This window comes from Parus major, chromosome 6 (genome assembly GCF_001522545.3).
Source record: "Parus major isolate Abel chromosome 6, Parus_major1.1, whole genome shotgun sequence".
NCBI classification, from domain to species: Eukaryota; Metazoa; Chordata; class Aves; order Passeriformes; family Paridae; genus Parus; species Parus major.
The window spans coordinates 9,338,041-9,360,417 of NC_031775.1; the positions used below are offsets into that span (position 1 = coordinate 9,338,041).

At 36.8% G+C, this 22,377-nt stretch overlaps 1 protein-coding gene across 3 annotated transcripts in view; it reads right to left on the reverse strand.

The window, feature by feature from the left end:
- LRMDA (leucine rich melanocyte differentiation associated) overlaps nucleotides 1-22,377 on the reverse strand; it is a 615,153-nt gene that overhangs the window by 81,403 nt on the left and 511,373 nt on the right. For 2 of the 3 annotated variants that reach the window (XM_015616987.3, XM_033515529.1), the window contains one exon: nucleotides 14,888-14,972. The exons of the other annotated variant lie outside the window; for it this stretch is intronic. In XM_015616987.3, coding sequence (XP_015472473.1) covers nucleotides 14,888-14,972 — 85 coding nt within the window. The remainder of the gene's footprint in view (nucleotides 1-14,887; nucleotides 14,973-22,377) is intronic. 3 annotated transcript variants of the gene reach the window in all.

Below are 22,377 nucleotides of genomic sequence, written 5' to 3' on the forward strand. Positions count from 1 at the left end.
TAGGAGATATTTCATAAATGCAGATTGCTTTGTCAATCAGAATCTCTGATCTGTTACCCAAAGAAGTTCTTCAAACCATTTCCAGTGTTCTTAAATTTTGTTTGATTTTTGTTATCCATGAAGCATCACAGCAGATGAAAATATTAAATTAAAATTATTAATTCAATTGAGCAACAAGTCAATTAGAGGAGGTTTTAAAATGGCTTAAGAGCACACAAACTCATTAAGTGCAACCCTAATATTTCTGGGGTTTTTCAAACAATCTGTGTGATTGACCTTAAAGTTCCTCTGGCTTTTCATTCTGACATGTAATTTCTTTCATGTTGGTAAGAGAGAACACTCAATTCTGCTTGTCTAGGCTTCTCAGAGTATTAGAGTTACATGAGGGAAAAGGTAAAAGCACAAGTTGACTAATGAAATCTGTGAGAATGTGCTTTTTTGTCTAAATATTGGAGTGATTGTCAAGGAGACAGAAGCTCTGACCGTATTTCACCGTCAAATTATGATTGTCATTGTTCATAGACTAAAAGAAATCTGACAGGCATCCTAAGATTTAAGATTCTTAAGTATCTTTTCAATGACATATTTCAGTGCATGTGATTACTGAAATTACAACATGATCTATTTCACACTGCCCCCCTTCCCCTTCTAATTTAAACATGTTATCTATCAAGCTCTCATTAGAGAGGTTAAAACTTATCAAGCTATTCTTAAGCAACTCCAAGTCTATTTTCAAATCAAGAATCACCAAAATAGTAGTACTGATGATGATCAATCAAAACATTTAAACTACTTCACAAGAGCAGCAGAAAGTTTGCATATATCATGGATAGAATTCACCCATATGCTTCTGTTCGTTCTGTTGCCATGTAGAGCTTGGCACACAAGATCAAAATACCCAAATCCAATATTGTATAAAGGCACTGTAGTGTCTATAACTTACTTACTACAGTTAAAGTTCATACTCAGGATGAAGTAATTCTCCAAGCTACTCTCCTGTTACTCTCAACAAACTTTTAAGCTGCTTGGGGCTACACTTTAGGATGTGTTACCAAACTGACTGACATACTGTCTAATATTTAAGCATTGTGATGCTCAAAAAAAATCTGTGCCCAGTTGATGTGTTTTGCCTATAGGAAAGTGAATTTTAGATCCTTCCACAGTGATCTCAATCTGCTCCCTATGCCTGAACCTAATAATCAGGAATATAGCTGTAGCTCAGTGACCAGGTGAAGGTGCTTCCCTCATCCCAGGGACAATGGCTGACTATTACAAGAGAGTGTTTGACATGTGTGCGCACACACAACCTCACATTCCCCAAGACTTTAAATTAATAGTACAGAAATATGGCTTAGCAATTGATTTGGAATGAATTTATGAGAAGTAGCAAAACAGCAATAACTCACCACATATGACATCATAACCTCTACATGTATATGTATCTTGTTTCCCTCTCCCTCAACATTTCATTACCCTGCAAGTGAAGACTTGGCTGAAAATCTGAAAAGCCTCATCATATATCCAGCCACATGTGCATGGCTGGAACACCTGCAGGCAGTTGTTTCAAGGCATAGAGATGTCTAGCATGTGTATGGATTTCCTCCCCATAATCTGTGCAGGTTTAACTATGGCCACGGGGAGAAATTACCTAGAGATTCCCCTCTTGTACTAACATATTTGCTTCCAACACAGTATTTCTAACATACACATCAGAGAAACCCTTCTTCAAACTGACTGAAAACTCTTTTCTATTAAGTTTAACAGATTTGGGAATGGACAAGAAACAAGAGTCAGATGGCTTTTTTATTAGGAAATAATATAATAGCATTTGAAAAAAAATATATATTTATCTCAAAATTCAGATTATTAATATTATTCAAAATAAATCAGGCCAGTTCAAAGTGCCTAAAAGCTGGTATTAAATAGTTTGCTGTGGAAGTTTAGAAAAATTCTTTCAAACCCATGAAGAAAAAACAGTACAAAAACAAGTAAAAACCAGCTACTTAATTTACTTAACATAAAACCATTCATATTTTGTCTCTTGTTTTTAATTTCATTTCTGCTCCATCACCATACTTAAAAAATACTTCCAATGAAAGGTAGTTTGAACTTCCCAGATAAGAACCTGCTCTTGCACCTTTATTTATTTAAAAGCATTTTCTGACAAAGGTCTCATTAACACTCAATGTTATCAGAATAATTCTGTTTTGATTTTTAAACAGCTCATATTACATATGCTACAATAGTCATATAGATTTTAAAACCAGGTTCCCTACTGCCAAGACCTGATTTTAGGAATGAGATGCTCCTTGCCTTCCCAAATTCTCTAAATGGGATTGAATTGATGCACAACTTTTTAACCTGCCTTAGAAACTTCAGCATCTTCTAAAATTGCTGTGGAAGTGCTCTACGTTTGCTCTCTGACATACATAAGAACAAATCCTGAACAACTCCCAGAACTTCAGAGCAGCAGTATCAAGGCTTTCCCTTTCCCGCCTGTGCTACTCAAAAACAGAATGACAGAGTGAGACTCAACTCCCTGGTGAAACACTATAGCTCCTTTAGGTGGTATGTTCATAATAAATTAAATAAAATAAAACTTTAGATCCTAAATAGTAATCTGTCAGGAAAATCCTGCCTCCATTCAGGATGGACGATTTGAGGTTACAAGTGCATTCCTGCTTGTGAAAGAAACATTCCTTTTCCTACACACATCTTCCACTCAGTGCATTCCCTGGTACCATATCAACCACAGCAAGCTGGCATCTATTCTCACTGACAAAATCACTTCTAGAACTCTTTGAAATTTTCATTTTATTCTGCAAAATATACTATTATTTTGCATTTTTTCTTTACTTTTTTGCTAAACTGCCGTCTGTGTTTTAGCTTCTTGTGGGAACAACTTCTGCCTGAATTCCTGAATTATGGTTCCTACATCTCCTAAATGAATCCCATCTCCAAATCTTGCAAACTCATTTAACTAGTTCATTTCATCCAGAAATTTCATCTGAAGAGCCATCTTCCCTAAATACACAGAGAGCAGGAAAAAAAAAAAAACCCAAACAAATTTTTATTAAGGGTTGGAAGGATAAAAGAATTAACAGACATTAACAATATGTCAAACTCACTCTCCTTTGTGCCATCTCCTGATGTTCTAATTCTTCTCATAATATTCTCATGATATTCTGTTTCCTCTCAGTCTCTTTTGAATAAAGCCATTATACACCTTTATAACAAACAGATTTTTCAACACAAAAAAAATTTAATTTAGCTGACTCTTTCACTTTACTACTGAACTCACCCTGGTAAAGGAATTCCTTTTTATATTGACAGTGGAACAAAAGCAAAGAGGAAACAACAGCAAAGGGACTCCTTCAGCTATTTTCCAAACTTCTACTGCCATTATTATCTAGCATCAGATTACAGGGCAGAGGTAAACTTTACATCCACAATTATCAGCTGAGTGCATGTCTACATATCTCCGTTTTACCTTACTGTAATTTCACCTGGTATTTCTTTTTCTTGACATACTTTACATCAGTAATGGCTGGCATTTGACAGCACCAAATTGCTTCCAAATGATGTAATAACTTATATTTAATCTATTTATTCTAAACTGCTCTCATTTTTGCCCCCATGAAATTTATCATTCACTACCTTTAAGACAGACTCAATCTGCCAAATTAATTAATTATGTGGATTTGGGAGGGATGGTAGGGGGTGTTTGGTTTGTTTGGCATGTGTAGAGGGGGTGTTTGCCAACCTCTTGGCTTTAAGACAGATTCCAATTCTTCCATCGGGGCCCAAGGCATTATTTCCATTGAGCCCACTCCTATTATTTCATGGAAACAAAATTTACTGTTAAACCTGACTGCTCCCACTCAAAATTCAGCAAAAAAAATCATCCAGAAGTTGCTCCTCTCCTGTGAGGATGCAGTTTTTCTAAGCACACTGACTGAAGCTCTGCTCCTGCAGTGGTGGGTGCAGAGGAGGCCGAGTTGGTGTGGGGAAATCCAGCCTGTTGGTGTGGTAGCCCTGCAATTTTGGTATGCACATGATCCAGCTCCTCTCAGGCAAGATGTGAACACTAATTTAGCTCTCTATGAGATGTGAGAAGCCACGTCTAGCAATGGAAATAGCTCTGGAAGAGGCAGCTTGGGCCATGTGCTCTTCTCACATCCTTCTACATGTCCCAACACTGAGCCAAAGTGAAAAAACAGATCAGACACTGCAGTCTTGTTTGGTCTTTAAGTAGACATCAGAAGGCTGCTCACACCCTCCTCTGTAAGCATTCCTGAGAAAGGGCTCGTATTCACCAGGCTTCCACTTTTTCAGCCTACTGTGCTAAACATCATCATTGCAATTGGAGGCATTCTAACAGAACTGCAATCCAAATCTGTTTCACTTGAGAAGCAAAGCCTACGGTTCCTTAGGTTTTATAACACAGCGCTTAGCACAAATTCGCTGAATTTTTCCAATGCTTCACTATGTGATTTTAGGAGTCTATTTTCCCCAGTGGCACACAAGTACTAAAATTGCACTACATTGCATTTTGCTCTCAGTGGGTGGGAAAGTGAATACTCAATGGGTTATTTTCCATTCTTTATTTCGGTTTTATGCAGCCACAGGTGGGGGGTCTTTCAGGTGGCTGCCTAGGTTTACTAAGCACTTTAGAGTCATAGACAAAAAGGGTCTTACAAAACATATCAGCATTGTCAATCACACAGTAAAAGAAATTCATTCTGTGTAAATAGAAACAATTTTCAAGATATCTCAGACTGTAAAAGGTACCACAATGAATGTCAACAAAAAGAAGGATCAGCCATCCTCTGTTTGGTAAGGGACATAAAACAATTGCACTTGTTTATACTTATTATTTTCCTCACTGTCTTCTCCCTTTCTTCTCCCCAGGTGTGATTTCTCTGCTTATGGGCAAAGTTAGTGAAGGATGTCATGGGGCTTCCTATCATTTACTTTTCTTACAATGAGGTTATTAACAGACCACAAAAATATCACTAAAGAGGAAAAAAAAGGAAGTCATCAACCTACTTATCATTTGCTTTCAGAGCTCTGCAAGGAACTTTGATCAGTAAATATATCATTAGATCATGAATACAGATACTCACATCCAGTAAAAAGTTGACAGCTCTCTCTTTCTGCATAAGATCATGCAATGAAATCCTACAAAGTTACCCCTCTTTCCTGAAGTCAAATTTTTAAAAGGACCCTTCACCCACTTCTAGCACAACACACACTCTGAACAACGAAATGTGAAATACATTGCATCTTTTTGGCTGCTCATAGTTTGAAAGACATGTAGATGTTACAGCAAGATGTGCTCGCTATAAAGAGCAAACACACAAGGGAATAAAATAGTTTCACTGCTGTTGTGCAGATGGCTGCCCTTCTGACTGTGGAGGAAATTTCTTCCCTCCCCCATGTTTTGAATCAGGCTTCTACACATGTTGACTATGTGGGAATTAGTGCTTTTTCAGATGACACCCACATCCTCTTCACTCAGGTCAGTAACACCAAATGCACGGCAGTGGCCAATGTCACATAAGTATTCCATCCATCCTATCCTGCTAAAAAGTCTAAATTCTGAGAGAAACACAGCTCAAAATGGAATGGCCACATTATTTTAGTCACAAGAAATATGAAGGACAGTGAACAATATTTGGATGCAGTACTACTTTCTGTGTGCATGTCATTTTCTCAATAGAAGGCTCAGCTACTTAAAAATTGAGATGTACACACTCAAAATTCTGCCCCTGTGTTCAAAGGCCTATATTTGTGCATCTCAAAGAGACAGTAGCCCAACGGACAAATCAGTTTTCATAAATAATGATCCTGGTCTGTAAAACATTTTGTGACCATACAGGAATACCTCCGATGACATCAAGCAGTTTTATCTGCAAAAGCAAGAGTTTCTTGAAAATTTCCTCAAAAATACATGAAATGTAACAACTAAAATTTACATTTTCATTACAGATTCTAATTTTAATGAGAAAACACCATTTTTCACATTTCCAACATTTGCTATACAGACCCTTAGCATGGGGCAGATATTTACTGCCTCTGGAATTAAAACATGCTCATATGAAAAAATATTCAGATGGAACATGCACCATAAAGATTTTTTCTTTCTTTTTTTCTTTTTTCCCTTTAACCAGTAATATAAAGCTTTGTCGTGTCTGTGTACTACAGAGCAGTACAGGCTGTATGGAATATATCAACACGTGTCTATATGTTATTAAAAACAGTAAATTCCCATTTAAACAAGGGCTACAATCTGTGCACTAAACACTCATTAATGGTTATGAATCAAAAAAAAAAGGGGGGGGGACTTGCAGCAGGTGTGCATATCTATGAATTTCAATACATTGTAAAACTGTCTGTAGCCAACAGCTTCACCATTTGGCCTTTCTGAGCTTGGAGACAGGCAATTTTTCATGATTTTACTATTTCTGGCCAAACAAAAAAGTTTTTAATTAAATATACCACATGATTCCAGATGTTTGTTTATTTGTTCCAATGAGGCCATAAAAATGCCTGAATGATAAAATTGGAGGACTCCTGCAAAAACAGGCTAGACTAGAGTGCTAACTAAACATGGGGATCTCTCAGGAGACTGCATTTGCACAGTCCTGATGTGCTTTGAACCCTGTTTCTTTGGAAGAGCTGTAATGCTGTGGTTGATGACTGGAATTCTTTATTGTAAAAAAATTATAAGGCCAGTATAAGTAAATTATAAAATTTACTAGATTTTTTTTTTAATTGCCAGTTGTATACACACTGCATCATTAGCTCTCCTATATATCCAAAGAAGATTTTAGGTAGGCTTATGGGTTTGAATCCCAAGTTTCCACTTATGGAAGTCAGTGTTTTCTATATATTTCTGCCACATTTTAGTCATCCTGCTTGAGCATTCTTACGGTTTCTTTTTGCCAGCATGACAAAATGAGCTATGTTGTGAAATATCAGACACTCTCTAGTCTACCAAAAATATGAAGTTACGGTTTTTTTCCTCATTAATCACATTCCCTCTGATGTGACACTTGTATGGGTGACTTGGGCCTAGACTGCTAGCTTTGGAAAATATGGAAAAAGTTACAATGAAAAACCTCAGAATGACAAAAATATGGAAAATGGTCAGGTCTTCAACAGTCAGATCGGGGAATGTGCACTGTGGAAAAATTAAAGTCTCTATAATATTTGGAAAAAAAATACTGACAATTATGAAAGTCTGCCTTAGACTACTAAATCCCATTAGATGCAGAGTGGGAATTTTGTGCTCAACATCTGAGATATTTTATAATATTTTAATCTGAGTTTGATTAACTGCTTAATTACTCTCTTTTTCTCTTTTAATTTTTTTTTTTTGCAGAGAAACACACATATTTTATTCCCACAGAGACATAGCACACCAGGAAGTGATCCTCTTAGTACTTCTGGTCAGCTCAATCACATCCCTTGGGTTCAGTTTCAAACCGCAGAACACAGAGAAGGCTCACAAATTAAAACATGCTGTCATTTAAAACCAAATCTTAACTTTTCTGGCCATCAAGAAAGACTTTACACAAAACTTCAAGTCACTTTATATATCATCTCCACCTCATTTACCCCAGCCTACTTTCACATGACTAGTTGCTCCCATCACTGCAATATACAAAAAGATAACAATACATTTTTATGCTGAAGTTTTAATAATCTACAGTATCCTGATTCAAATCCAACATTCCTTGTATACACAGACAAACAATTGTTGACCCTGTAAGTGACAAGAATATGAATCCAGTGACCCAGAAAATTTATTTCTTGAACCATGTTAGTCAAGGTCACACTCAAATCCGACTACAATTTATTCCACATTTGGGAAAGTCATTGTGCTTTACAGAGAAACATGCAGATGCTAGCAGAAATTATCACTACTGAGCAAGTGAGGTAAATTGCTATTGGTGGCAGTTCTGTTCCAGTAAACAAATGAAACAGGGCTCAGGAAAGGGACTACATGAGACCCTCCTTAACCTGTTCTTTCATCACTGCCCACTCCACAGCTGAGACCTGAGTCAATCACGTATTGGACCTATCAGTTCCATTGACAGGCAAAACGTTTGGCTGTATGTCAGTACACAAAACCAGGAGAGATGCCTAATGCCTTTTCAGACTTGGTGAATACTGGTACAGGTGGGCTTCTGTTATCAGCTAGAAGCATTTTACTGAGTCACTGCCCTAAGGAAGTGTGCCTTCTAGCATTTCTCCCCACCAACCTTGTTCCACTCATTCCTTCTACCTATTCTTCTCCCCACAAAGCAAACATATCAGAAATACTGAGAAAACACTAAACTGGAATCCACCTTGGAAGGGAAAAATCATGGTCAGAGCTAAGAAAACAGGCACACCAGTGGATAAATAGAAATGAGTCAGCAGCATTCACCTCATCTCCTGGGGAAAGGTTCTGGGCATCAGCAGGAGCCATTCAGTGCAGGAATTGAGAGAAGCCCACTCCACCTTTCTCCCAGCTGCACCAGGAACAACTTGCACCAGAATTCTTTAAGTTTCTGACATTTTCTTCTCACACATCTGAACTACAAAACTCCAATTTCTCTGACTTTTTTTTTTTTTTCCTTTCACATCCCCATAACTAAAGGGAACTAAGACCAGAAATCAGAATATTTTCCTAACCAAGCCTTCTCTCACATTGATACTCCGCTATACCATCACTTTGCTTTCCATGCTTTTCCCATGTGTCTTGAGGTTCCATTAATGTCCATTTCCCAAACTAAAACCCAAGGAACTAGAACCCAGTTTCTCACTTCATACAAGCAAACCACATGGGATGATTTTTTATTTTTTTTTTTAATAGCAGGCTCCTTATTTTAGCATTCTCCCAGAGTGTCAAAAGAAAAGGATTTCCACCCACTCCCCTTGAGGCTAAGTCATGACCACATCACATCTCACTGTTGGGACATATTTCCTGGCACTAATAGGAAATGTCACAGCTTATTTTTGAGTGTTCCTTCCCTGGAAAATATGATCTTGTCTGTTCCATGCTATTGAGAACTTTTTTTTTTGTTTGTTTTAAGGTTATTCTTCTCATGATGAGAAGATCCTGGCCTAGGACAAACCACAGCATAATGCAGGTTAAAAATGATGTGTTTTCAAAGGACACTTTATGTTAAATAACAAAGAAAATATCTCACTATTCACAGCATCTTTGCCTGACACAGAACTTTCACATAGTGCATCTATGCTTGCAGTTTTCTTATTCATCCTATTCTTAGCTATTACACAATTTAAGGAAAATACTTCTTATATACATATATGGATACACTTTGTTAACTGAATGATAAAGTACTAACCATAGGGTTTTTGGGGTTTGGGGTTTTTTGACAGAATACAATGAGCTGCCTTATGCATATACATGGAAAAATCAATTGACAAGCATAAAGTGCAGTTCACACTAAGAAAACTAACTAATTATGATAAGTTGCTACATAAATTGCTTTGCAACTTCCACAGCAATCAATTTCAAACTCTAAATAAGCCTCTGGCTTGAAAACACAACGAGCACCTAACAACCGTGTCAATAACAACAACAGAGAGGACCACAGTGATAATATAAACAGGATACTTATCTTTCTGGAAGTAAGTCTTATGTAAACCAATTTCCTTTTCTTTTTATGTCTGTGATTTAAAGACAGCATGGCTTTTCACAATGCATGTGTAAAATAAGAATTTTGTGTATTAACATTTATTATTAAGAGGTGTGTGTCAATTTTATAATTTTACTTCAAATATTTTAAATATTATATTAAAACTCTAGACCAAATTCTGGAAGGACTGATAGACATTAGTAGTTCCATATGAACCTAAGAATATTTCTAAACTATGATCAGGCTGTGCAAATTTAGACAGAACAGGTAAATCCTTGGAAGATAATCACTTTAATTATACTACTCCCTCCAGCTATCCAAAACTTCTACTTTTTTCCTTCAATACCAAATTATGAAAGTAGCAGATGTCCTTTGACGTGTACTGGATTGTGAATTCCTGCCCAACTGGATGGCTAAACCCTTATTGTGCTGCTGTAGTCTGCTTTCATCTTGATCTAGTACTTACCTAAACTCCTACAAAGCTACTAGCTGGTTTTCTGTGTGGTAAGCCCTAACAATCAATCAGAAGGAATTTTGTAAGAACATACCAGTCATTAGTGAAAATTTACTGTGTGGAATACTCTAAGTACAACAGCACAGCATAATGATCACAGAAGAAGGAAACATTGCAAGTTCAGGTGTCTCTCTAACAGATTATATGCCTACATACAATTGTCTGCTTAAGAATGGGAAAGTCTGGAAAGCTCTTCATTCCAAAAGAAACCTTCAGCACAACTCTGTTAGACAAACTGAGAGCAAAATGAACATCTCACTTCCTTTGTTCAAAAAGGCTCCATGAAATTACCTTTAGAAGGTAACAAGCTTCAAAATATTCTGCTCTGGATTTCTGGGCATGGGATTTGAATGCAGTTGGTGACTTTCAAGATCAGATCATAAAATAAGAAAACACATCTGTCAGTTGATTGAAACATATTGGTAGAATAAATACCAATTTTTCATTTGGGCACTCATCATTCAAACATGAGACAATGTAATGACTGTGCATACCAGAACACTTGGATAATCAACTGCATGGACACCAAAACAGGACAGTGGATTTGCTCAGAAAGTTTTTAAAAGTCATAATAGATTAGAACTATTAAACCTTGGCCTAAATCCAAGCTAGGGTTCTAAAAACTACTTACATAAATACAGGCTTAGTTTTTAATGGAAACTGCTTCTTCTTCCTTTTACCAGTAAGCTATGGGGTAGACTTACCACTGGTTTTTCCCAGAAACAAGAGCACAAGAAAAGGAGGAGTCATCTGCAAATTGTTACTGGAAACCAAATGGCTTTGGCAAATTAATATGTTTTTGAGTAAATCAGGTAACAGACAATGTTATAAAATAACTGTTTATACAAAAGGCATCAAGCACATGTTTTTGTATAGGAAAAACAGATTTTCATAATGGCCATGATTTAGTGATATTGCTCCTGAAGAGATAGAATGAAAAATTACTATTTTCCCCATCAACTGGAAAGCACTGTTGTTTTTAGAAGGCAATTTGAGTTTGAATGCTTACACATAAAGGCACATCTTAGCAAGGATGCCATTAAAAAAAAAAACAAATATACCACCTGAGTGGGGTGAAGGATGAGGGGCCTTTTTCCACACATCAGACAAATTATCCTTACATTACTATGACTTTAAAATTTTTTTTTCAGCAATGTCAACTATGTTAAGAATTGAAGTTTCTGTTTTAAGATATTAACCCAGTTAATGAATTATCAATAAGGAACAGAAGGGTACGTGGGCCATATATACAAACCACTAAAAAAATTTATGTAAGCCCCAAAATTTTTGGGCCAATTTCTTCTAAAAGCCATCACATTTCATCCCTTTTGTGTATCAGGAGTATGGCCATATTTATGTAAAAACAATAATAAGCAAATGATCTGTTTGATTTTTTTTTCCCCTTAAAGGTAGATCTGAAAAAGACAGGAATGTGGGAGTATGTATTTTATTTCAGCAGAAAATATGAAAGCTAAAACAATACAAGCAATGTATAGAATATAGGAACAGAAGAAGTATTTTGTATGACAGGAGGCTGTGTCTTCAAACTGACTTCTTTTAACTAGGTAAGAGAACTGCACAAACTTCACACAAGCGACCTGTTGGGTTCTAAATCCATATAAATTAAAATACAAAATCCTACTTTAACAAAGACCAAGGAAAGACCCTTAGAAGTTTGAGATCATTGTTTTGGAATCAAAACAAAAATACAGCCAGCTATAAAATTACCACTTTGGAAGCCTTGTCTAGCAGGATAGCAATTAGATCATAAAGAATCAAGTAATATTGCTGCCAGATGCCCAAATTCTCAATAGAAGGCCTGTAGATTTTTCACTGAAAAATATGAACAGCAGAACTGAGGTAAGGTTCCACTTAGAAAAGTGGGTCTAAGCAACACTGTAATGTAAGGGAAAACAACTTCCCAAGATGGGGACAACTTTTCTAAAGCTTAAAAACATGATGCAATATAAATTCTCTCTTCATGTACTCAGGTACCTACACCAAGCATCATAACACTCAATATAATATTTGCAGTGACCATTCCATGCTGATATCACATTGTCATATGCTGTTTCTGTGGGCTTTGAAAGGGAAAGCGAGATTTTTGCCATTCCTGAAATTGTCTGTACAAAATATGGAGTCAGCCTAAAGGACCAGATCCTGACTGGAAATTACATACTGCATGCATAAACACAAAAGCTGTAAGACACATGGCGCCACCCATACATAATTATGTGTTTTTCTGCTCCTTGTAAAAATCATAGCTCAACAGAGTGAGAAATGTCCAAATGAAACTGAACCAATCAAATACATCCAGCTTGCTCCTACTCCCCCTCCCAGTCCCCCAAAAATCAATTTACAGCTGTACCAAACCATTTGCCAGATTTCAGGATTCTGGTAAACAAGTTTCTCCAGGGACAAATAACACTCACAAACTTACAGCATTCTTCATCCCAGTATGCATTGAAAACAGCCAATATTTACATATGCAACAGCTGATTCAATTCTACTTTACAACACTGAAAGCATTCCATGAAGAAAAAAAATTGAAGATATTCAGAACCTAACATAGCATGCTTTAGTATTTTATTCTTTCCTTGGAGATTTTTCTATTGACTGCAATTAATCTTTTATGGGCTTGTGAACTTCTAAATTTTTCTTTGTATAAAAGAAGTTGATGGAGTTAATGGGCCTTGCCAGCAGGTTGTTCTAAGCTTGGAATTGGTTCTTCCAACACCTGGAATTTTGGAAAGTGTCCTTAATTATTTCCTTGTGAATATGTAGTCATATATACACAGACATCTATAAACTTAGAGAATCATGTTAACAATGTCTCTTTAAGGGCCAATTTTACCCCTTTTTTTGGATGACACTTTTTTCTCCATTCACTTTATTTATAACAGTGCTTAATCACAAGGAAATTTGCAGCATATTTAGCATGCAGAGCAGAATATTTCTGGGAAGAGTAAAGACAGAAGTAATAAAAATTATGTGAGCTGCTACGGGTATAAAGTTGGTGATTTGGGGAATATAATTTTCCCTTTTCATGGCAAGGGGAAAGACATTCTGAAACCCTGGTGAGGACAGTGCACTCCTAGAGCCTGGCAAGCTCCTGCTCTTAGCAAACACCTGCTGGATGTGTCTGCAGCACAACTGCTGTATTGAAAGAGGAGTCAATCAATAATGCAGGCACACAGCTTTTGATGCTCGACACTACTGGCATTTCTTTTGTCAAGTCAGATAACACAATCAGCCATGAAGCCCCACTTCCAATACACTATCACCTAAATAAAAAATCTGAAGATACCTGGCTTTTAAGGGTACTTTTAAAGTATGTTTATAGAACTTAGGTATTTTTCATTATTCTCTCACTCTGTTTATTGGGTTTGTAGACCCTAGCCATTTAATCCAACGCCAGAAATCTAACCTCAAAGGCAACACGCTTATCTGAAAATCAAAGTTACTTAACTTAGGAAGGGGGGAAGAGGGAATGGGGAGAGGCACTGGGCTGCAGGTTTTTTGGGGAGAGAGTGTTTTTATTTTTAATCTCTGAAGTCCAAGTATGTGCTCAAATTCAGGATTGTCCTTTCTCTTTAAAAAGTATCAGTTGCTATGTGAGCTCAGTGCCGGAATACAACGCACCCACAGCACTTCTAGGATATCTGATTTCCAGTGCCACACAGCCATCTATGCCAAGGCCAGGATGGAGCTTCAAACTCCTCCTCAGCTCTAGCACAACCACAGTGATACAGGCTGCAACAGCTTCAGTTCTAATCAGCTGCCTTCACACCTGCACACAAACCCTTCTCCAGGTGCATTACCTGCCTAATTCAGAAGGTTTCAAGTAATATGGAATTCTACTAAAGCTGCTTCCATCCTCTTCAGTGCTGCAGAGTTTGAACACACATTAACATTAAAGCTACCATCAATTCATAAATAAGAGGCTGACTTTGATCCTGGTATCCTAAACAAAACCTGCTACTATACAAATGGTTTGCATAATCATTGAATAATGTGAGAAATAAATGAGATGATTGTTGCGCTGGTTTTAAGCTAAAAAAAGGGCTGCAAGCTTTAGAAATTTGTCCTTTTAGGAAAGCTTAGAATGCACCCTTCCTGACTGCTTCATTTTTTCACCTGTTCCCTGAAATTTTTTGTATCATAGGTATGCAGAAGGAATTTGTGAATTTGCCCAAGGTGCTTTTTTAAGTTCTAAGGATTGATGAAAAAGGAAATTGAAAACTGATCCACCTTTAATGTTGAAAAACAGAGAAGAATCCCTTTTTATTGAAATGAAAATGTGTTAACATTCCCAAATTATAGCCCTAAATTTCTAAACTGCCAAAAAGCTCTCACTTAAAAATATTAGAAAGTTTACAAAGTCTCTCAAAATTACCAATGCTGCATGTAATCATCTACTTAGCAATGTTTAAGTACTCTAATCTCTTTACATTTTTCTCTCTCTCACACACACACACACAAAAATCACTGAGCGCTATTATCCATAGATTTATTTGCTTTCCCGGTAGACTACCTGTAAATCCTATTTAATATGAGTTAAAATCTGTAGTCTTGACAGGTATGGTTTTCTCACACAGTGCTTGAAAGGCATGGTGATCTCTGTGAAGTGAAATGCAGCAGTAACTAATACAGGGAAGGCCTTGGAGCACAGCTCAACACCTTGCAGCAGTTTCTACCAATAAAAGGTAGCTCTCACCTCTGTGGTTGGTGAGGTCTCTGGATCCGGAGGGCAGAGGTGTGTAGTGGCTCTCTGGAGAGGCAGAGGCAGCAGCACTGGAGGCCTGGGTGACAAAACAAAGATATCAGTGCTCTGGGGAGGTCAGTGAGGAGGCAAAGCTGCTGTACCCTCAGGATGAGTGCTGGGATGTGGTTACAGGTGAGGAGTTACCAGCCACCAAGGATGAATTCCTTCTTGTTAAGGCTTCATGCCATTCCTCAAGGTTGCTGTACTCACAAGACAATGACATTATGTATCATTACTAAATGAATACTTTCATAGAGCTGACAGCTTAAAAAAATCACCATCTTTGTCAAGAAATCTTTAGGCAATGTTAAAATTTTCCTCTTAAAACAGATTAATATTTACCTAAAGGAAGTTATGAGTGTGGCCACATGAAAGAAAGGAGATAGAAAATAGAAAGTTGGGCTAAGGTGCAGCACTTTTCAAATCTAAAGAAAAAAAATCCCAAATTATTTTCTCATTTCACTGTTCTGTGAGCTAAATGAAGAGATCTATTAAGAATTATGGTGCCTATAATGCAAAAAATCTGTACAAATATATAGAATTGTTAACAATACACGCTTAAAACCCACACCAGAAGTCTAATAAAAGAAATAAGTACCCAAGAGGACTTGCTCAGAACTCTTAAAAGCAAAATATTAAGGGAGAAGAAGCCCAAATCTTTCCCCATAATACGTCTCAAGATCCTATGATTCCAATTTTAAAAGACTGAAGAGCTACAGTTTACAATGAACTGACCCTCATTCCATTGGATGTTTCAACAGAAGGAAAGATATATTACAAAATGTAACACTAAAACAAGCCACATTTACCATCCTGCTCTTTAGTTACAGAACAGCAGTGTTGCATTGTTAGGAGAAGATATGAAAAGAAAGGATTGTGTTGGATATGAATCAGTGTAAGTTTTTAAAGTTCAGTTTAACTTAGGCTAGTGACACCATAGTGATATGTCCAGTTTCAGATACAGAATTTGCTCTGGAGTATTTACAACCTACCCATTTCAACAGACATGAAAAGATGATGTGTTTAAATAGAAGACAAAGGACAAGCTTCACTGAAAATTGCATGAAGATTTCTAACAAAAAAAAAAATAAGGCAAAGAGAAAAATACAAAAGCTAAACTCTTTCTTGAATCTCATGATAAGGGAGTCTTGAGAAAATAATTGCTATCTTCTGTGCAGCTTGTTCCCTAATGATATATTGACTTCTAAACTGCGAAAGTCAATCAAAGGAATCCACCTCAATCTTACTTACTTTATAATTGAACATATCCTCAAAATTAATGAATCCCCAGCTCTCCAAAGTCTGCTAAACATAAAAGTATAAAATTGGGCTACAGTATTTTGGAGAAGAAAAAGCATAAATACTGATTCAAATCTTAATTACCAGGCCAAACTCGAGAACAATAATCAGAAATCCATAGCAATGAAATTTAATCATGATAATAGTTGGTTACAGGCTGCAGCTTAGAAATCTTCCTTCCTGTAGCTGTTGGACTCCTAAATGATAGTACAAAACATGTTGAGGGGTGACTGAGTAGATTAGCATAGTAAGCTTTTGCTTTTGGAGACCAGCCATCAATTTGTATGTCAGACCATAGTTATAATCTCATTTTTGTCCCTAGGAAAAATCAGGTCACAACACGAAGATGCATCATGCATCAAAACAAACATCTTAATAGAACTTAACAGAGACAAGTTTGCCTAAAGAGCAAGGATGCTGCTTATCGGACAGGAATAAAAATAGAGAATATCCTGCCTCTGCTGACTCACCATTATTAGAGATAATAAACCCTTTCCAGGGAACCTCCTGTTCAGAGACATATTGCTGCAGACACAACTCTCACCTTCAGCCAGGATGAATAATACCTTGATTTTGGTGAACTGCAAACCTGCAGCTCAATCTACTCCAGACCATGAATTATTGGAAATCTCTCTGATGGCCAATATGAGCCAAGGGCACATAACATGTCAGAGGGAGAGATAGAAACCCCTTACACCCAGCTATGTGATATTTGAAACTAATTCCAAGAACAAGCATCTGTTCATGACTACGTGTTTCCTTTGGGTTGAGTAGTTCTGGGTAAGAAAAGGAGAAAAACATCACTATTTAACATCAGACTTCATCCTTGTAAATCACTCAAAAAACTGGAAGAATAAGTGGTCTCATACAGTACACTCTAGATGTTATCTGCCTATTCAAGTGTACTTATTTGGGACTCTGATAATAGTGAAGGTTTCTCTTTGGTACTTTTAATCTCAATTTAGACTGTTGACAGCTTGATGATAGCTTTTCCTAAAATTACTGGAAGAGACTTTGCCATTTCAGCAATATACCACTGAGTGAGCAAAATTCAAGAGCTTCTAAAAAGGATATTGGAGTGAAGGGGCAATTTAGCTTTATTTCCAATTTTAGGAAACGCAAGAACAGAAAGGTTTGTTTATTGGTGTTTTTCTGTTATTTTTATGCACAGTATATAATTCCCTGTCAAATATAGAAGAGTTTTCATTACCTTTGAGCTAAGCATTCAGCTAGAGCAACTTTAACTCTATGGAATATCATCCAGGGTTAGGATTGTTTTGCACAAACACCGGCTCAAGTTCCAAATCACGATTCTGAGTAAGCCCGTGCACCAGCAGAAAGACAACTATTTGTTTTCCCTACCACATACTGACATTTGGCCCTAAGCTATTTTCCAAAGAGATTTGTATAGATTGCATTACTCTTAATATTCACAGGAATATTGTGACAGTGACAGCATTGACATGTGACAGTTATGTCTTCAAGCATTGGTGACATACGCATCACAAGTTCTTCTTGCAGTGCCAAGTACATACAAGTAGCTTTGAGGGAAGCTGTTTAAACTCCTTGATTCAGTGTTACAGGAGCAGGTCACAAAATAACTCAGTAAAGAAATTCTAACAGTACTGTTACAAAAGAAGTTTGTAGTTTTGCAAACCTTGAAGTCATCCAAGTTTTGCAGTATATCATAGTTCGTGGTTTAGGACTTACAAGACAAAGTTAGACTACTCACAGCCCCCCCCATTATGCACATAACCAAACATTTGCTAAACTCTTTATATTAACCTGTGTATTTTGTCCAAATTTTTGTACTTGATACTAAATAGACTGTAAAAAGAGTACAAGATTTGCAAAACATGTCCATCAAAATTACAGACAGAATTACAGAAGATGAAGCAGGGAAAAAAAAACCAAAACCCAAGCAGCCAAATGAAACTAAATTTGAGAGCAACAATACACCAAATCTTTAACTATTCAATCCTAGGGAATGATCAGGTAAGAACAACTTTCTTTGCAATGTATTTTCTTTTCTACAAACTTAGGAAGCATACAGCCAGAAAAAAAAAAAAAAAAAAGAAAAAAGAAAAAAGAAAAAAGAAAAAANAAAAAAAAAAAAAAAAAAAAAAAAAAAAAAAAAAAAAAAAAAAAAAAAAAAAAGGGGATGAAGCATGAAAGAAGGGATAAAGAGACTAGAAAATATGCAAGAGCAGGCCCTGAGTGGAGCACTCCATATGGCAGAGTACAGCTGGTCTGGCTCTCCCTCCCCAGCTGGGAGCTCGGCCAGAGGGTTCAAATGGGCTGGCTGGAGTTTGTCACCCACCTCAACACACTGGGCTGTTCTGGGAAACCAAGAGGTGGCACAGCATCCCTACCAGAAAAGGAGATTGTTCTTGAGGAATGGGATTTCCCAATTTCCTTGCTCCACAGCCAAGCAGACTTAGCCATGAGTTAGCAGTGGTCTTTGCTAAACCTCCATGAGTTTAGCAACTCCAAGCATGAATTAGAGTCACTTTAATGAAGGGGGAAAAAAATAACCCATTTAGAAGAAAATTGTCAGCCACACACCAACAACTAGCTCTCAAGAGTGGAGGAATCTAATTAGACTAAACAAAAAAAAAAAAAAAAAAGCTAATTTGTTTAATCTCTGAATTCCACTTTTCAAGGAATAAAAAAATGCAATACTTGGATGGCGCTAGTAAGGGAACATCATGGGTAGTATCAGGACATACTGTACATCTGCAGCATCAAAACAAATTTGTAGAGACCAATGATTCAAAAATAAAAATGCTGTGCTATTTTTGGCAACCACACAAGTTCCTTCAAATATTTCAGCTGTTGAAGAAAGTAAAGGGGGAACTCAGACAAGCCAATCCTTTTTGAATTATGGTTTGAGAAAGTAAAATTTAAATGACTCTGCTATCCAAATTATATCTCTCTACTAGATATTCCATGTTTATATTTCTAAACCCAGGAGTAAACAAAATCCCACTCCTGACACTTTTAAATCTAATCAATAATACAAGTGTTTCAGCTATAATCAACAGTATGACTTTAACCCTAGCAAATACTCATTCCAGATATTTTAGCAGATTATTTTCAGATGTGATGGTACTAATACAGTAGCCAAATTATTGTAGTATTAGGACAACAAGGAGAACAGTGATCTTATATTTGGGTTGGCCTTCCAATTTCAATTACCTTTAATGAGAAAGGAAAGAGAATTTTTCTTATTTAACAAAATGGAGTTTAAGATTCAAAGCATTTCAGATTCAAAGCATTCCCTTATTCTCTTATAACTGACATTATCACTTCTCACTTGAATTTACTTTACCTTTTGGTTTTTACTTAATGTTAAATTGCAAGGTTGAAAGCAGGGATCAAAAATGCAAATGAACATCAGATAATTCTTATGCATTTAGGCTTAATTGAGTGTAATCGATATGTCTGGTGTGCAGCCAAATTCAACTATTGTGAAAAGCACCTAATGTATGGACATTATTTTTGGACTACTGAATGCCAGAAAATAATGAGCTGGCATTCAGCTTTGGTGAATCAGCCCTTGAATTTTCATCTAAGAGCAGTTTTGAATTATTACTGAAGATAAGGTGTAAATGTGCAAGGGAATTTTATCCATGTTTCTCCCATGAATCATAAATGAGGAAAAAAATTACAGTCTAAATTGCACTTAAAAGGAATAAAGTCTTTTCATGTCATACATGATTTATCAAAATGATCTCATTTTAAGAGTACTGTGGTGTATCTTGATTAATAACATTAGTAAGCATGATGAATGGCCTCTTTAATGGTAACACAGAATTTATTGGCAAAATCCCTACTTCTACCAAAAAGGGTGGGAAGTGAAACATGCAGCAGTTAGTAACTTGCAGAAACAGCTTAAGTAAACTCTCTGCTATGCATTTTGCATTCACATATCCTTGAAAATCCTAAATTTGAATTTATTCCCATGATTGTTCAGAAACAGGTAACAGGTATTACCTAATGGGGCAGCTCTAACCACTACAAAAGTCACTTTGCGGTTCTCTGCCAAACGAGCTGAACTCGGCATGTACTGTAAGAGGATGTAGTGTATTAAGGTCTTTCAAGAACCTTGGTCCCATCCCCTTATGACCTTTTTCAATATCCTCTTCATTTTGCCTTAATATCCTAAATGCTTCCCTTCTTCCATTACTCCATCTTACCCTCCCCCCTCCTCCCTTTTTAAGCCTGCTCCAGCCTGCCCTAACTAATTTCCTTTTGGGCTGACAGATCAGAGGCCTTCCTACCACTGTTCCTTTTAGACCTGTGAAGCCCTCCTCGTAATCCTGCTGCTTGTCCACAATTAATCTTTCCAGTTGCCACATTATTAACACTACCACCCACAGACAGAGGATGCCTGAGCACGGCTGGACACTCGCTCCCCACTGCAGCATCAAAGTTGTCAATCACACACTAGTCAGAAAGTTGCCTGCTGTCAACATCAGAGGATTTCATACTCTCCTACCCGCTGATCAAACATTTTTCTTCAGAAGATTAATTCCAAGTCCCCACCCATTTCCTCCCATATCCTCTTTCCCTTTTAGGTTTACTCAATGATCCATCTTCTGTATGGAAAAGGAAGCAGTGTATAATAGAAATCCTTTCAAAACAAAAGTTCAGCAAAACTAAATTTAAATCCCAGCTGTTATCAACCTCTTCCCCCCTGTGCAAGTTAAACACCTTAAAGAGCTTGGATTAGACCTAGTCACAAATGCCTTTCTTTGATCAAAGGCTCCGAGACTTTACACAAATATAATCACAAGGCAATGACTGCATCTAAGGAGCCTGAATTGATTTGTTCTACTGTAACACATAGCATACCAAAACACCCGTTAGGCTTTTTCACTTCCAGGACCATTCTTTTTCAACATATATCACTCAAAAGCCAAGATTTTGAGCATCTTCTTAATATTTTTTCAAGGTCATTAGATAAAAAGTGAGCTTCTTGCACAGTATTTGCTTTTTCTTTTTAAAAAGTGCATCTCAGCTACTTACACTTAAAAGCAGGAGGATACAAGAGATTCTGCAGCTCAGGTTCAGTTTAATGAGCTGGAGGGAAGTAACTATTACCACCTCACCCTACTCATATGCCACACTCTAATACATTCATTTTTTTATAAATTAAAGCTTACTGCTCAAGTGGCTTAGTATCTTTCATTACAGTATTTAACAAAATCTGTCTCTAAAGGACCACTTTAACATGGTAGCCACACAACAGTGAATGAAAGCAATATCATTAATATAATCCAGCAAGAAATCTATTCACTGTGAAACATAGTGTTAGGTTTTAAAATAAGAATAAATTAATTTCAAATCACACCACAAAATAAATTCTAAGTTGCTCAATCATACTCATTCCTCAAATAGATTTCTTAATGTTTTTTCATCTCTTAGGTTAGTACTAATGAAAATCAAGAACTCAACAAAAGACCCCCAGAAATATAAAACAAAGAAAAATCTGCTGGCCTTGAATCCTAATCTGAGACTGGGAAAGTAAATCCAAACAATTATACATTATGCTTTACATTTCTCTGTCAGCATCTTTACCTTCATGAACACATGCTACCTTCTCTCCATTTACACCACGCAGGATTCAATGGGCTCACTCACAACTAAAATGAAGTGTACGGACAAAGTTTGTCATACCCCAAACCAGTAACTGTAACTGTTTCTAGAGAATTCTGAGTTGTCATAGACAACTATTCTTTGAATTTCTTTGTGAAATGAACCACAAACAAATTTTGAGATGCTAGGACAAGCTAACCTTTCTCTAAATCCCTACCTCACCAACACCCAAACATGACATTTATTGAGTTTCACTCACTGTCCAACAGTTCTGAAAAGAACTGTTGAAATGAAAGAGAAATGTGGAATTTTTAGAGATTACAGTATCAACAGAAGGTGCCAAAAGCATAGGTAAGCCAGTGTGAAGGGAAGTACACCGAGAATGTATTATTAGCTTCCAGGCTTCCTTCAGTCATTCCCTGCAATATTTTTCAACCAATTACATCACAACTACAAAACATAGCAGTAGTGGAGTAATTGCCAGAATTCCTGCTATGCTATGGCATAGCAATAGTAGATGAGCTGCATACAAACACTGATGC